The following is a 13,447-nucleotide window of genomic DNA, read 5'->3' on the forward strand; positions in this document are numbered from 1 at the left end:
ATGGCCACGTCCCAGCCAAGTCTCGGGCTGCTGTTTGAGTACTCACTGCCACCAGATAAGAGATTAATTATTATTTACCAGGCTAACCCTTCTCAGACAACCTCCAAAAGGCCCCCAGGGTCTCTCTGAAGCTTCCTTGGGTAGCATGATATTAAAGTTCTAGGCTTGAGATGAGAGTGTTTATAATAGGCTGAGACCACACCAGGTTTACGAAACAAGGAACGAGTTTAATAAGATGAAAAAGACAGTACAGTTATACCTTGGAAGCTGAATGGAATCCGTTCTGGAAGTCCGTTCAACTTCCAAAATGTTTGAAAACCAAATTGCAGCTTCTGATTCCTGCAGCCAGTCAGAAGCCACGGAAGCCCCATCAGACGTTCAGCTTCCAAAAGTAGTTGCAAACTGGAACAGTCACTTCCGAGTTTGCGACGTTCGGGAGCCAAAACATTCGGGAACTAAGCCGTTCAAAAACCAAGGTACGACTGTGTAAGACAAGCAAATGTTACGGCAAAAGAAAATTGAGGCCCCCAAATTACAAAAACCCCAAATATTCCCTTTGGAGGTAAAACAAATCAAAATTGGATAAACATGACATACTTGTCAAATGCTTAAAGGTAAAGGTAAAGGGACCCCTGATCATTAGGTCCAGTCGTGGCCGACTCTGGGGTTGCGGCGCTCATCTCGCTTTATTGGCCGAGGAAGCCGGCGTACAGCTTCCGGGTCATGTGGCCAGCATGACTAAGCCGCTTCTGGCGAACCAGAGCAGCACACAGAAACGCCGTTTACCTTCCCGCCAGAGCGGTACCTATTTATCTACTTGCACTTTGACGTGCTTTCGAACTGCTAGGTTGGCAGGAGCAGGGACCGAGCAACGGGAGCTCACCCCGTCACGGGGATTCGAACCGCTGACCTTCTGATCGGCAAGTCCTAGGCTCTGTGGTTTAACCCACAGCGCCACTTAAGCAGCCCCTAAACTTACCAAGCTTGCAAGGAGGCCTCTTGTTCTTGGAAGCCTTCCTCCGAAGCTCATCAAAACATCTGCAGATCACATCAGTTTCTCTTTATTTACTCCCACTTGGCCACCCACATGCTTATATAGCTTCCCTATCTCCATTATGTGCCACTGCTCTCGGATTATCGGCTCACTGAAGTTTAGAGCTCCTACGTTTACTGCCCTCAGAGAGAGATGTGCACTTAGTCACATCAGTAATGGTGGACACCTATGCCTAGAACATTGTTGTTTCATTGGTCTTCCTTTTCTGTTGAGCTAACACATACCAACAAGCTTTGGGAATTTTGTTTACAGATACAAGAGTTACCAGAAGGCTGTAAACTGGACTAAGGTTAAGAAGCCCATTTACTTAAGCAAATTAGGCAAAAATTTTGCAGACTGGTCAGCAACCTGGGCTGGTTACCTTATAACTAAGGTAAGAATAATGAGCACATACCTCAGTTAGATGAACTTTGCAATGTAACCTTGACCTCAGATTTCCAAGAGCTATGCTAAGCCGTGTAATTCTTATTCCAGGTGCGACATGATCTTGCCAGTAAGGTTTTCAACTGCTGCAGCATTATGATGAAGAACGACTTCAAGGTGACAATCTATCTCCTTCCCCACATACTTGTCTATGTTCTTTTGGGATGTAATCAGGAGGATCAGCAAGAGGTGAGAGCCCCTTTACCTGTATACTCCAAAAGTACTTGTGATGACCCTGCATACGTGGCTTGCCAGTCACTTCCCTTAGTTCCAGGTACAAAGAAAAACAAATTATGACTTTCATTGTAGGGAGAAAGCTAGCTAGCAACATGCCTAAGAGCAATCTAGAAATTATGTATCTCAAAGCCATGGTGGAATCCTTGTTGCTGACTGTTTATGACTGTTCTTGGTGATAATTGCAGCTTCTTACTACATTGGTCTGGTTCTTTTTATTTTTGGCACTCTGCTTTTGAAAAATAAGTTGGTGTCTGAATGGACTGTGGCATCCACTCTACACTCAATTCCCCAAGGATACCTGCCTCCGAGAGAGGTCCCAAACCTGTTGCTGAAAAACAACACTTGCTGATTCTAGGTGTGCTTGCATGTGGATAGAACCCAGAAAATACACACAACTCAAGATTTGAAAAAGGAGATCTTCATTTATGGAATCTGGAGGATAAGAACATATATACCACTAATTTACGTGTGGCAGTACAGAGATATAGATAAAATTGTGGATGCATGTGATTGTAGTTCTGACACATTCATGATTCTAAGCTGATAATTTGAGATGCACTATGCTAAGAGGAGAAAAAGAAAGAGTGTGGCAGCTGTCGTACAAATTTCCAGAAAGTAGAGATTGTTAGCTGTACCTTTTTCTGGCTCAGACTGAGCCACTAGAGTGACGCAGATATGGAAGAGCACTTAAGGAGAAGCAGGAGTGGGGTGTTCCATGCTTGCAAACTTCTTTTTCTCCCCACTTCAAACCTGAAGTGTCAGTGATCCCTTTCCAAAGTTTCAGAGCCTTAAAATACAACAGAATATGTCTTGTGAATGCAGAGTAAAAACACACAGTGGGGCTCAAATGTTGAGCAGATAACATTTCAGATTGCATTATAAAAGGTGATCTGATGGGAAATGTTTTGCTTTATGTCCTGGGAAGACTGTAATATCCTGTAAACCAAGGATAATGTTTTTTTGTGGTTTTTTTTTTTACTAACTACTAATGTTTTGTTTTGCTAACAAGGTGGAGACAGAGAGAAAGGTTATTCACAGTAAACTGTTAACTATGGTTTGCTGTGACATTCAAATAAGGCAAAAACATTAACCAGTCCTGAGTCTCTAAATGTTGTGCCGGTTTTCATAACAGCAGTAAGAATTCCAAGTTTGCTTTTTAATTATACATTGTCTAGGTGTTTGCTGAAATCATGACTGTTCTGAAAAACGATGACCCTTTTGCAAGACAATGTGAAGATAGTGCTTCAGATCTAAGCCACTTAAGCACGCAGACAGTATTCTCCATGCTTGATCACCTAACGCATTGGGCTAGGTATAAATCCCAAAGGCTGAGTGCTGAGAAAGCTGCTAGGAAGTCAAATAAGGACCATGCAGAGCTTCAAGGTTAGTAGTTCCCTTGTGTTTCAGTTCTTCTTGCAAAGGTTTTGTTTGTTCATTTAACAGAATTAATACACTATTTGATTGTAGTAAAACCTCTAAGCAAGTTACAAGAAAAATCAGAACTGTCAATAAAAATGCAGTCAAAAATAATTACAATTGATGGCGAAAGAGATAAAAACGCATCCATGTCTCCACGTCTGGATAAAAGGTAAAGGTACCCCTGCCCTTCCGGGCCAGTTGTGACCGACTCTAGGGTTGCGCGCGCATCTCGCTCAAGAGGCTGGGAGCTGGCGCTGTCCGAAGACACTTCCAGGTCACGTGGCCAGCGTGACGAAGCTGCATCTGGCGAGCCAGCACCAGCGCCGCACACGGAAACGCCGTTTACCTTCCCGCTATAAAGCGGTACCTATTTATCTACTTGCACTTAGGGGTGCTTTTGAACTGCTAGGTGGGCAGGAGCTGGGACCGAACGACGGGAGCTCACCCCGCCGCAGGGATTCGAACCGCCGACCTTACGATCAGCAAGTCCTAGGCACTGAGGTTTTACCCACAGCGCCACCCGCATCCACCCACGTCTGGATAGACTTGCCTAAACAAAAATGTTCAGGTGCTGCTACACTGCAAGATTGATAGGCTCCTTGAGGCCAACCTTCTTGTGCAGGTGGCCTTTTTAAGATTCCCTGATCCTAAGCCATTTACAGTGTTAATTCTAATTATGGCATTTAAAAAAAAAAACTTTTTATTCTCTAGCACCAAATGAGGAATATGGAGAATATCAAAGCGTGGTCCGTTTTCTTGACCTCATCCCTCAGGATACTCTGGCTGCAGCTTCTTTTCGCTCCAAAGCATACACAAGAGCAGTAATGCACTTTGAATCATTCATCATGGAAAAGAAACAAAACATTCAGGAGCACCTCGGATTTCTTCAGGTTTAACTTTCTTGCTATAATGTAAAACAAACTTGAACTTCAGTGCTTCAAACTGTTTCTTTCTCTCCATTTTTAAACTATGTAACTTTATTTGCTTTGCTTTTGTTTGCTGTGAGTGACCAGTTTTTGGTTTTCCCCCCACCTCCTTTACTCTGTGGCATTGTCTGGTAAGGCAAGTGCTGCTTACTTTTCTTGAGCCTCACCATTTCAGGTAGGCTGTGCCATGTTTGTAGGAAAGAAAAGAGCTCCTAATTGGCATGAGATTTGAAGGGAAATCGATTCACATTTGAGTGTGCTGATACAATGAATAGGTTTTATATTAAGAGAAATATAATTCAGTATTTGCAAAAGTAGGTTTTGATAAACTGAGAAAACATGAAAAGTCACTTTGGATCGCTTTTCATAGGAAAAGAAAAGGCGAGTTGCCAGCATTTTGAGAATTATTAAATAGAATCTTGAACGTATCAGGATACCTGTGAAGAAGTAATAATAATAATTTATTATTTATACCCCGCTCATCTGGCTGGGTTTCCACAGCCACTCTGGGTGGCTCCCAACAGAACACCAATAATAATAGTAAAAAAACAACAACGTCAAACATTAAAAACTTCCCTAAACAGGGCTGCCTTCAGATGTCTTCTAAAAGTTATATAGTGTTTATTTCCTTGACATCTGAAGGGAGGGCATTCCACAGGGCGGGGGCCGCTTCCAAGAAGACCCTCTGCCTGGTTCCCTGTAACTTCGCTTCTCACAGTGAGGGAACCAGCAGAAGATCTTCAGAGGAGGACCTCAGTGTCTGGGCTGAACAATGAGGGTGGAGACACTCCTTCAGGTATACTGGGCGAAGGCCATTTAGGACTTTAAAGATCAGCACCAACATTTTGGATTTTGCTTGGAAACGTACCATTGAATACAACCTAGGGAAATTGTTCGCAAAGCTTTTAAGTTGCGGGTTATTTGGCTGGCCAGAATGCTTCCCAATGACGCTTATTTTTTTCCTGTTCACACAAAGAAATTGTATGCAGCTATGCATGAGCCAGATGGTGTAGAAGGAGTGAGTGCAATACGGAAGGCAGAGCCATCCCTCAAAGAACAGATCCTGGAACACGAAAGTATTGGCTTGTTGAGAGATGCCACAGCTTGCTATGACAGGGCAATGCAGATGGAGCCAGACCAGGTAAAGCCTATATGTCTTCCTCATTCCTTTTGGCTTCCTCCACCTGTACATCTACAGGTGAGGAAAAACAATAAGAAGCAATGCAGTTGCATCTGATTTAGTATGTATCCTAGAGAATGACACAATGGGCATACAGTGGTACCTCGGGTTACATACGCTTCAGGTTACATACGCTTCAGGTTACAGACTCCACTAACCCAGAAATAGTGCTTCAGGTTAAGAACTTTGCTTCAGGATAAGAACAGAAATTGTGCTCCGGCAGCGCAGCGGCAGCAGGAGGCCCCATTAGCTAAAGTGGTGCTTCAGGTTAAGAACAGTTTCAGGTTAAGAACAGACCTCCGGAACGAATTAAGTACTTAACCTGAGGTACCACTGTATATTTTGTAGCTTTGTTTGTCACTGGAGAATCATAGTAAAAATCAAGTCAATGCTTAACTCCTCTACCTTTTTCGGCATCCAAGCCTAAATTCGTAGCCATTGTAAACTAACTACAACAATCATGCATTCTTCCCATTTTCTCCTGTCTCCACTTGCTCTAATGTCTCCCTTATGCAGTTCCCTGGACGGAAGCCTCTTGAGCCAGGGAATCTATAACTTCATTCTTTGTAAAGAGAAACGTGTGCGGTTGTGGCTAGGAAGTCCTAGATTTAATTTGAACCATGTAATTCACTGGGTGATGTTGGGCCTGTCACTCTCTCAGCATAACTTGCCTCCTCAGGTTGGCTGAGGATAAAAAAAAGGAATGGGGACCATGTTTGCTTGCTTCAGCTCCAGGAGAGATACAAATGTAAAATGCAAATGTGGTTTTTCTTTCCTCACTTCTAGATAATTCATTATCACGGTGTGGTGAAGTCTATGTTAGGTCTTGGTCAGTTGTCTACTGTAATCACTCAAGTGAATGGAGTACTTGCAAAGAGGTAATATGACTGATATGTTCTTTGTTAAAAAATATAAAGTATGTTCCATTGCTCAAATGATGGAAAGCTTTATATGCTAACCTCTAAGGGTCTGGTGCAGATATAATTCTAGTTAGCTGAAATACTCATTCTCTTCCCACCTCTTTACTGTTGTTTCCCTCAACCGTGGATTTAGTAGTCGCCAACCTACTTTAGTGAATGCAAACCAGACCTTGAAGTAAGTTAAGAAACCTCACATGGCTGAGGTTCTAGGGAACCATCCATATCTCTGCACAGTATTACATGGGGAATAGTCTGTGAGTCATTCAGGGAGCAAGGTCTGGTGTGTGCATCTAGTTTGCCAGGAGGGAGACTTGCTCTTGCTCCCACTGTCTTCCCAGAAATGCCTTTTGAGAAATGTGTTCCTGACCAAGTATCTAGTACCTTGGATCCTGAACACCTTGGTACTCGGACATTTTGGGTCCCCAACACGGCAAACCTGGAAGTGAGTGTTCCGGTTTGCGAACGTTCTTTGGAACTGGAACGTCTGATGGGGCTTCTGCAGCTTCTGATTGGCCGCAGGCTATGCTTTGGTTTCCGAACGTTTTGGAAGTCGAACGGACTTCCGGAACAGATGCTGTTCGACTTCCAAGGTACGACTGTATCCCATTTCCTAGGAGAAAATAGGAGAAGGGTACCATGCCTCTGCCTATAAACAAAAGAAGAATGGGAACTGTGGGGTTGCATGCTCCTCCCCTCCTTTGATGCTACTGTCTCTTCGCAGCCATAATCAGGATTCCCTCTTAACCAAGCTACAAGGCTGTTTCCATAGATAGGAGGGAACTTTCATTAGCCGCAACTCAGGTTAATGCTGGCGAAACCACTGTTAAAGAACTGCAGGGGAAGACTTAAAAGCCATTAGGACACAAGTTAGAGTCCTGTTGGATCAGACCAGAAGCTCATCTTATTGAACAGCCTGTTCTTATGGTGGTAACCAGATATCTGGTGAAACCCGACAACCTTCCCATCAGCAGAAGGACATAATTGGATTCAATTCCTACAGAAAAAATTCACACAAAGGAGCAGCTTGAATAATTCTCTCTCTCTCTTTCTCTCTCTCTCTCTCTCTCTCTCTCTCTCTCTCACTGTGTGTGTGTGTGTGTGTTTCTCTGTATTCCATGTACTGACCTAAGTTTGCTTTTTACCTTCCTAGGCCTGAATGGACTTCTGAATTAAACATGTACAGAGTGGAGGCAGCCTGGAAACTGACACAGTGGGATTCTCTGGAAAATTACATAGCTGCAGGTAGCTATTTAGAACAAATGCCAAGATGGTATTTATTAGGCTGATGCTGGATAAATTTTTAATTTAAGCAAATATCAGATCTACAGTAAAATAATAATAATAATCTGTATTGTGTCGCTGCTGGATTACATTGAAATGAAAAAGTGCTTTTTACTCTTTCTTTTAGATGAAAAGTCAAATACATGGAGTGTTAGGCTTGGACAGCTGTTACTCTCGGCCAAAAAGAAAGATGCTGCCCGGTTCTATGAAACTTTGAAAGTTGTTCGAGCGGAGCAGATAGTTCCTCTTTCGGCAGCGAGTTTTGAAAGGGGGTCATATCAGCGAGGTTACGAATATATTATCAGGTGCAGCTTCCTTTTTGCATGTTCAGTGTCTCAAAGCATCAGATACTAGTTTAGCCTTTTATTTCGTGCACTGGGAGACATTTTTTGCTGAAACCATAATGCACATTTTTGACAGTGCTCATTTGGGATAACTAGGCTTTTTCTTACCCATCTTGTTCCTGCTTCAGGCAATAATTCCAACACAGAAAATTTACCCGTGAACCATATTGGAGCCATGGCTATGATCAAAAGGAGAGGTAGTTGACCTGGTGTCCTCCAGATGTTGCTTGTACTACAACTCACATCGGCTCCAGCTAGCCTGGGCAGTGGCTGGGGAAGATGGAAGTTGCAACTTTTTTCTTTTTTTGAATGCTTTCACTTTTATCATAACTTTCTGGAGAAGAGGACAGAATATGAGATTTCTCGTGAGATTGCACTAGTTTTTAGGCATCTTCTGTACACTACAGTTGTGGCGGGGGAGCAAAATGTTAGCAGGATTGTTCCATTTGGTATCCTGATGATAAATTCACATTGTGTGTTTTGAGCATTCAGTGTGCTTTGAATACATTATCTTGGTAACCCTCTGGGGTGGATTAATAGTATTAGTCCTTCCATCCCCATCTGCTTTACAGGGACACAGAAAAAGAGGCTTTGCATAGAACCATCTAGTGTAGGAGTTGAGAACCTGTGCTCCTCCAGATGTTGTTGGACTACAGATCCCAGCATTCCTGACCGTTGTTCATGCTGGTTTAGACTGATGGGAGTTGTAATCCATGAACATCAGGAAGGCCACAGGTTCCCTGACCCTGATACAGAGATCATCTAGATCTGAGATTTGTATCTGGTAATTCCAGGTTGCTTGTGCTAGGTCTTCCGGGTCATTTCAGGATGTCCAGACACCAAAAGTGTACCAGTAGCATACCACTGCCAGAAGGGGTTCTTGTTAAGATTACTGAGGGGATTGTTCATGCAGACAGTGAAAGAGAATGAAAACACATGGCACCGTGTTGCTTATCAAGCCGATTTTGTTTTGTTTAACTGCAGGCTACACATGTTGTGTGAGTTGGAGCACAGCATTGGATCAATACTTCAGCAACCTGATAGTGATTATGGTAAAGATTCTCTGAACTGGTGTGCTCGCATAGAAATGACGCAGAACTCGTACAGGGCGAAAGAGCCCATTCTGGCACTTAGACGGGCTTTGCTCAGCCTCACTAAAAGGTGAAACCAGGCTTATTTTGTGTGCTTTCTATCCTGAAACTTGGCTAAAATTGATTGAAATGTCATAATTAAACAAAAAGAAGCCCACTACCAATTCCTTCTAAAACACATAAGCATATCTGTGGAAAGAAGCTTGGGTGTGTCCGAGATGTGGCTATTTCATTTAAGCTTTGCAACTACATATGAAGTGAAAATTAAGCTTCATGGTTGAGTGAGGATTAGAACCTTAGGTCTGTTACACCAAATTAGGCCGTAATTTTTCAGTGTGTCCTGAGTCTATTGATCCTAAGTAAGATATATTTATTCACATTACTTGTAATACAGACATTTGTGTTCCTAGCTAGACCTAGAGGCAGCTTTGCAGGGTGAGAATGATCCAGAGTGTCTTAATGTTGGAGCTATCAAAGAGAATGTCATTTTGCAAGTCATCATGTAAATAATACTATGTAGTAGGTAGAACTCTGATGAATAGGATGACTCATATGGAAAGGAACCAAAGCTTTATTTTAAACCAGTAGCTTGAATGAGGCTTGATAGCTAACAGGTAGCATGAACAATCGTCTTTTAAGATTGGCTAAATTTGTGGAACTGCTTTTAGACTCGGCATCTTTTGTACCTATTGAACACCTTTCACAAGCAGTTCCTTTGATACATATTTTTTTAAACTTAGTTTATATTTTTACAGAAAGGGTTACAGTGAGCAGATGGGAGAATGTTGGCTCCAAAGCGCTCGAGTCGCCCGGAAAGCGGGTCATCACCAAACAGCATATAACGCCCTCCTCAATGCTGGTGAATCCAAGTTATCTGAGCTATATGTAGAAAGAGCAAAGTGGCTGTGGTCCAAGGTAAGGAAGTTAAATAGAATAAAGCCTGCTGTCATGACACCAGGGTTGGACTCTTCTTTGTCAGGGGGTGAGGCTGGGGATTCAGAAAAGGTGAGGGAATAGCCCACGAGGCCAGCCCCAGATGGATATAATACACCAGAAGTACATACACAAGTCTGTTGTGCCAGTGGTCCACAGTGGTTGTGATGTCATCGTCTGACTCCAGCTCAGAAGCTCACAGTCTCCTCCACTCCATCAGAGCTGTTGACTGCTAAAGCAGACTGGTTTTCTTTTAAAATGAAGCATCTCCTCTTTCCAGAGATGGAGCCAGCTGCTGAAATGCAACTGCATCCTTATTTAAGGTTCAGCCAAGGATGGTTGCTGCTGAAGCAGCGTTCGAGCTCTGCCACTGAAGCCTCGCCTTCATACCGCTGAAGACAATCCCTCAAAGCAAGAGTGTATTCCTCCTTGCATAAATGCATGGAGCAAACAGAACATTTTATAGAAAGGTGTACAAGTTGGAAATAAATAAGTGAGGCTTCTTCTAGATGTGAATTTATGGGCACATATCTGTAACTCTCTGGGTCATGATTTATTTACAGGGTTCCCGCTTCGTAAAATTCAGAAAATGAATGCTAACTTATTGATAATGGTTTTTCTTTTTTAGGGGGACGCTCATCAAGGTCTTATCATTCTTCAGAAGGGGGTTGACTTATGTTTTCCAGATAACCAAGTACCACCTGACACTAAAAGTAAACTTATTCATGGGCAAGCCCTGTTGCTGGTGGGAAGATTTATGGAAGAAACGGCCAACTTTGAGAGTAATGCCGTAATGAAAAAATATAAGGTAAGCACTAAACCTAGAGCAGTTACGTAATACAGTGGTACCTTGGGTTACAGACACTTTGGGTTACAGATGCTTCAGGTTACAGACGCTTCAGGTTACAGACTCCGCTAATCCAGAAATAGCACGTCAACTTAAGAACTTTGCTTCAGGATGAGAACAGAAAACGTGCGGCAGCAGCAGGAGGCCCCATTAGCTAAAGTAGTACCTCAGATTAAGAACAGTTTCAGGTTAAGAACGGACCTCCAGAACGAATTAAGTTCTTAACCCGAGGTACCACTGTACATTGTAACATGTAAAGATGTAATAAAGGTGTGTTGAATTATATTGTATTGCTTTTTAGTTATTTGTGTATTTTTTCTAACTTGTACAGTTACATTTTGTAGGGCATTGTTCAAACATAACTGACTGAATGAGGAATTATATCCAGCATTATGCAAATTGAATGCAATATGCACAGTCCATCTGCCATTTCTGCTCTTCCCCACTGCCAGTCCTCTGTGCCTCTAAAAAAATGCTGGCAGAGGTGTCCAAACACTGTGGGGTACAGTGGACTGCGGAGAGGGAGTCACCTAATATTTGGGTGGAGGAATTTTCCACCCCTCATGCAAGGTTCCCGGTTTTCAGATGATACTCCCCTCTCCCCGTCGTCCACTGTAGCTCCATAAGACACAACCCTGACCTTCTGGAAATACTTTTTTGGAGTTCTAGGGGGCTAGAAGGAGGAAGGGAAGCTCAGTTGCACTGGTAAAACCGAAGATTCTTAATTCTAACTATTCATTTCCACTCCCCTTCCCATTTTTCCCCCCCAGGATGTTACTACTTACTTGCCAGAATGGGAGAATGGACACTTCTACCTTGCTAAATACTATGATAAAGTGATGCCTACAGTAACAGAAAACAAGATGGAAAAACAGGGAGAACTGATTAAATATATTGTTATTCACTTTGGAAGGTTAGAAGGCACAGTTGCTGTTCAGTTGGTGCACTTAGCTATGTTTGGTTATGTACATTAAATATCTGTCACTATGTAGCAGATGGCTTGGGTTTGTGTTGATTTAGTAGGAGTGTGTACACAGCCTTAGTATGGGTTATGGGATAAAAGAACCATTTATATCATTTACAATTTTCCTGTTAAAGATTACATGTCAGCATTTTACTTTCAGATCCTTACATTTTGGAAATCAGTTCATCTATCAGTCGATGCCAAGAATGTTATCTCTGTGGCTTGACTTCGGAGCTAAAGCATATGAATGTGACAAAGGTAGAATTTTTTTTATATTAAAAAAACCCCACTTTCTACATTATCTAGAGACAATTTTCTTCTCTTTTTACACTAATTGCATTAGTTTCTGTATTCTGGACCTGGATGGTCCAGTTGGAGTGACCAGAAGTGAACTGGTATTGACTTTATGATATTTGCCATGATCCTTGAAAAGTAAATATCAGTGAAGATTTTCCGGATCCTCATAGCAGAATAAGGATTGTTTTACATCTTATCATCTAGGTAGTCGTCATGATCGTGCACAAATGAAAAACGACTTGGCTAAAATCAACAAGGCGATTACAGAGCACACCCAACTTTTGGCTCCTTACCAGTTTTTGACAGCTTTCTCTCAGCTGATTTCCCGAATCTGCCACTCCCATGATGATGTCTTTGTTGTTCTTATGGCAATCATTGCAAAGGTTTTTGTAACCTACCCTCAACAGGCAATGTGGATGATGACTGCTGTATCCAAGGTACCTTGATAAATACAGTTGCATCTCTCTCACTCCCTCTCTCTGTTTTTAGCTTTCTGTCTCCAAACAGAACAGCCAGTTCAGTTTTCAGATACATGAGCAAATTCTGTTTGTGTGGAGTTGCCGCTTTCTTTTAAGGGTCCCTCATGCACAGTGGTCTTAATATATTAGATTTCCAGTCCCTCTTTAATTTTCTAATCAAATATCATTTTCTTAACTACAAGTAGAGGAAGCTGCAGTTAAGTCAGTTATTCTGAGTATTTGAAACTGCATGACAGGTTGACTTCATTTACTTTAAATTTTTTATCCCAGGCAATCACCCTTCTAGACATTGAGCTAGCACAGATCTGCTTAGCTGCTTTATAACCTTCCTCATAGGCCCTTATTTGAAACCATGTTGTCTCACTTATATGTAGTATTTGCGTCTCATGAGGGCTCATCTGGGGCCTACATTAGTGTTTTTAAGATGCCAGGCAAATAATTTTGGTTTTCCCAGTCTTTTAACATCTGTAGCTTACTATTTCTGCTGTGCTGGTTTTTAGTGCTGCCTTTAACTGTTCTAAACTGACGTCCTGTGGTGTTGTTGTAAAACCACCCTGGAACTTTTGAATTGAAGAGTGATAAAGAAATATTTGAAATGAACTCTTTCTTTTTTGTAGTCCTCCTATGCAATGCGTGTGAACAGATGCAAGGAAATCCTCAACAAAGCTATTCACATGAAGGCATCTCTGGGAAAGTTTATAGGGGATGCAGCTCGCCTGACAGATAAACTCCTAGAGCTGTGTAACAAATCGGTAAAGTTTATTCGCACAGAAGTTGTTCTTTCCCCATAGTTTAGCGTTGCTAATCAGATTTAAAGGGTTCTTCTACTTGGTGAAACAATACTGTACAATCTAGTGTTTTTTTTCTGGAGGAGGCCCCAATTTGCTGGAGCAGATATGGGATGCTGCTGCTGGTGTCAGTTCTGCTGGGAGATAGATACTGTTGGGCTTCACTTACAACATTGTTATTATGCTACTTGACACTTGAAGATAATAATTTAGGTTGCAATCCTAAGCCCATTCGCTTGGTAGTAAACCCTATTTAACCCAATG

At 42.2% G+C, this 13,447-nt stretch overlaps 1 protein-coding gene across 1 annotated transcript in view; it reads left to right on the plus strand.

Annotated features, from left to right (window-relative positions):
• ATR (ATR checkpoint kinase) overlaps positions 1-13,447 on the plus strand; it is a 48,750-nt gene that overhangs the window by 26,125 nt on the left and 9,178 nt on the right. Inside the window, exons 25-39 of the mRNA XM_083613625.1 lie at positions 1,307-1,427; positions 1,529-1,666; positions 2,890-3,097; positions 3,845-4,023; positions 5,036-5,200; positions 6,026-6,117; positions 7,310-7,401; positions 7,568-7,745; positions 8,769-8,945; positions 9,631-9,790; positions 10,437-10,616; positions 11,426-11,568; positions 11,780-11,877; positions 12,121-12,353; positions 13,013-13,147. Of these exons, the coding sequence (XP_083469751.1) occupies positions 1,307-1,427; positions 1,529-1,666; positions 2,890-3,097; positions 3,845-4,023; positions 5,036-5,200; positions 6,026-6,117; positions 7,310-7,401; positions 7,568-7,745; positions 8,769-8,945; positions 9,631-9,790; positions 10,437-10,616; positions 11,426-11,568; positions 11,780-11,877; positions 12,121-12,353; positions 13,013-13,147 (2,299 nt within the window). The remainder of the gene's footprint in view (positions 1-1,306; positions 1,428-1,528; positions 1,667-2,889; positions 3,098-3,844; positions 4,024-5,035; positions 5,201-6,025; positions 6,118-7,309; positions 7,402-7,567; positions 7,746-8,768; positions 8,946-9,630; positions 9,791-10,436; positions 10,617-11,425; positions 11,569-11,779; positions 11,878-12,120; positions 12,354-13,012; positions 13,148-13,447) is intronic.

The sequence above is a fragment of the Podarcis filfolensis genome, assembly GCF_964270895.1.
Source record: "Podarcis filfolensis genome assembly, chromosome: 5".
Taxonomy (NCBI): domain Eukaryota; kingdom Metazoa; phylum Chordata; class Lepidosauria; order Squamata; family Lacertidae; genus Podarcis; species Podarcis filfolensis.